At 34.5% G+C, this 3,378-nt stretch overlaps 1 protein-coding gene across 1 annotated transcript; it reads right to left on the reverse strand.

The window, feature by feature from the left end:
* Nucleotides 1-1,349: 1,349 nt before the first annotated feature.
* Or5g25 (olfactory receptor family 5 subfamily G member 25) lies at nucleotides 1,350-2,306 on the reverse strand. The gene is given in 1 exon segment (NM_001000287.1): nucleotides 1,350-2,306. A coding segment is annotated over 1 exon segment (957 nt).
* Nucleotides 2,307-3,378: the final 1,072 nt, after the last annotated feature.

Consider the following 3,378-nt stretch of genomic DNA (forward strand, 5'->3'; position numbering starts at 1 on the left):
GTAATTAAAAACAATCTCAAAAACAAACAACTAAGAAAAAGAACTGGAAAATGCTCAAATCAATTTATTCAATGTTCTTATCCATTTGTGTAATCTGATTGCTGAAAATTGAATTGTTGTTCTTATATTCTTCCCGAGTCTGTAAGCAAAACACATTCTTTTTCTGATCTAAGTCCCAGGGACTAGAGAGTGTTAAACCTATTAAATGATAGATATGGTTATTCACATGCTAAAAAATCAAGAAAGAATGCACAGTTTTGGTTTTACTAAAATAAATTCTCTGTGAAAACATGCAATAACCACACATTTCATGACAGATCAGTCTAAATTTCCATCAAGGTGAACAGATGTGTCAGGGTGTCCTATCAGGAAGAATATATATAAAATACAAGGATGTAAGTTTTCCAAAGCAGTAACAATGTCGTTGGGGGAAATCTCGCAAAGTCTCTACAGTAACAACGAACTAACTGTAAGTAACTAAGGACTGCTATGGGTGGGAGAAATAGTCTTCCCTCGGGAAGAGTGCACCAACTAGTTATTGAATATCAAATGGTCAGCGCACATGCATACACACACACACACACACACACACAAACTATGTGCATATACAAGCAGTATTATAAAGACTGAGCATGTATGTAACAACATTTAAATATATAAGAGGTCAAGGAAGGGGATACACGGATGTTTTAGAGGGAAGAAAGGGAAGGGATAAATGATGTAATTGAATTATAATCTCAAAATATATAAATTCTCTTAAAATGTTTTAGTAAATTATTACTTCATTGAAGTAAAAAAATTATTATAAACAAATTAGAAGGCATCCAAAAGTGAAATGATATTTATCATTATGTTGAAGAACAAAATAGTAGTTATCACTGTAGTAAAGGTCAATGCATTTTTTCTTAGGTATAGAATACAAAGGTATATTGGCATAATCCCAAAAGCTGCTAGGATAATATAACCAGATCCTTCAGTGTATGTACAACTTCTTTCTAAAATATCTACTTCAAATATGAAAATGCTTATAAAGGGGATGTGGTTTCCTACTACATGAGTATAACTTTTACCCATTCTTCTGGAACAGATTCAACATTGAGCTTTATGCATTATCCTATTATAGAAGATAATTTAAATGTAAGCCATAGTTGGGAAATTATTAAGTTAATTGCTTACTAAGTTTTATTTTTCAAAACTGCATAATCAATTATTTCTAGTTATAAGATGTCATAATTTTGCTAAAGTTATATATCATATAACCCAAACAACTCAGTTTAAAGTTCTAAGCTCTTGCTTACTGAACGACAAAAAAATGAAGTAGTTTAACTGCTATCTAATAATACTTATATCTACAATATTTTATCTTGCAAATGGTAACAAAACTGTTTTTCAAATGTCCTGATGAATGCATCTTTGACTTCCTTATTTCTCAGGCTATAAATGAATGGGTTCAACATTGGGATTACAGTGGTGTAAAATAGTGACACAACTTTATTGATATCCAGAGAGAAGCTGGAGCTTGGACGTACATAGATAAAGAAGAGAGTCCCGTAAAGGATAGAGACAGCTGTCAGGTGTGAAGAGCATGTGGAGAAGGCTTTGCGTCTCCCATCAGCAGAGCCAATCTTTAGGATGGTGATGGCAATGTAAACATAGGACACCAAGATGATCATACCACTGAATACACCTAGGATACCAGCCAGGATGAAAAGCAAACGTTTATTCATCTGAGTATCTGCACATGCCAGTGAGAGAACAGGAAGAAGGTCACAGAAAAAATGATTGATGAGATTTGGACCACAGTATGGCAGGATAAATGCAGAGGTAATATGGATCGTAGTGCTTATAAGGCCTATGCTGTAAGGGCCTACCACTAGCTGTACACAGACCCGTTGGGACATGATGGATGTATACAGCAAGGGTTTACAGATGGCAACATACCTATCATAAGCCATGGAGGCCAGGAGGAAACATTCTGTCACTACAAACTGACTAAATAAACAAAGCTGGATAGCACAACCCAAGAAGGAGATCACTTTTTTATCCACAAAGATGCCAGACAACATCTTAGGACTGATGACAGAAGAGGAGCAGGCATCCACAAAGGACAAGTGGCTGAGAAAAAAGTACATGGGGATGTGGAGTCGAGTGTCCAAGTGAATGAGAACGATCATTCCCAGATTCCCCAGAAGAGTTACAAGATAAACACAGAGAAATGTCAGAAAGAGGGCAATTTGGAGCTGCAAGGAGGAGGTTAATCCAGTGAAGAAGAACTCAGTCACAACAGTTTGATTTCTTTGCTTCATTCCCGTAGATCAATCTGTTATGACAAAGACAGCATTTGTCAATGCAGTAGATTCACAAATAAAGTCTTTTTAGTTAATTTTAGTTTTGTTAACTTGAGTTTTACTCTTTTCTTTCCTGCTAGTCATTAGGGATGCTGTCTTTGGAGCTTAGGCACCTTTGAGTCTGGAAGAAACCTCACTGAGTTCTTTGGTATACTCTTATTTTTTTAATGCAAATTTTAGATCTATAGCATGAACTTTGGAGATTCTGTCATAAAATTTTTCTAACTTCAAACTTCGCATATCTGTCTCAAGACACCTGTTTATGAACTAAAAATATTTTACAAAATATTGAAAACATGAAAAAATAAAAACAGGAAAAAAGTAATTGTGTGACTCAGTGAATTTAGATTATCTTAACCAGCTTAATCACAGGCAAGTGTTGTATCCCTACCCTGCACAACTAACTCTTTATGCGTCTATAATTTAACTTATGATGTCTAAACTATAGAATGGTATACTAAGAAAAAGAGCTGAACCATTTGAATAAGTTTCATGCAACTACACAATACACTTTCTGTCATGAATTCTCCAACTCATCTAAGTCTTTCATATCATGGCCATAACTATCTAATGATACAATAAGTCTTCCTATATTGTGTGGCTTACCAAAGATCCCATTCTTAAATATCGGTTGTTTACAGGGTCTTTCTACAAAACAAATGATTTAAGAATAAACAGACAATTCACATTTATCCAAGAGAAATAACTTATATCCACATAGTGAACTATACATAATCATTCACGGAAGTTTCATGTATACTAGCTGAGAATGTGAAATGATCAAAATTCCCTTAAGTTGGTAAAATATTCAAGTACGATTCAGGCAACAACATGAATAAATATCAAAAACATTTCAGTGAGTTGAAAAAAAAGCCAGGCCAGAAACATCATAGAGTTTATGACTTTGGTGAGATGAAATTTGCCATTAATATTGTGACTATGGAAGAAATGTCTTACATTTATCTACATGGGTGTGGAATGTGCCTGGCTGTGGGATTGTTGAACAAATCCACCTTTGTGATTTAATGAT

Source organism: Rattus norvegicus, chromosome 3 (assembly GCF_021556685.1).
Source record: "Rattus norvegicus strain SHRSP/BbbUtx chromosome 3, alternate assembly SHRSP_T2T, whole genome shotgun sequence".
NCBI lineage: Eukaryota > Metazoa > Chordata > Mammalia > Rodentia > Muridae > Rattus > Rattus norvegicus.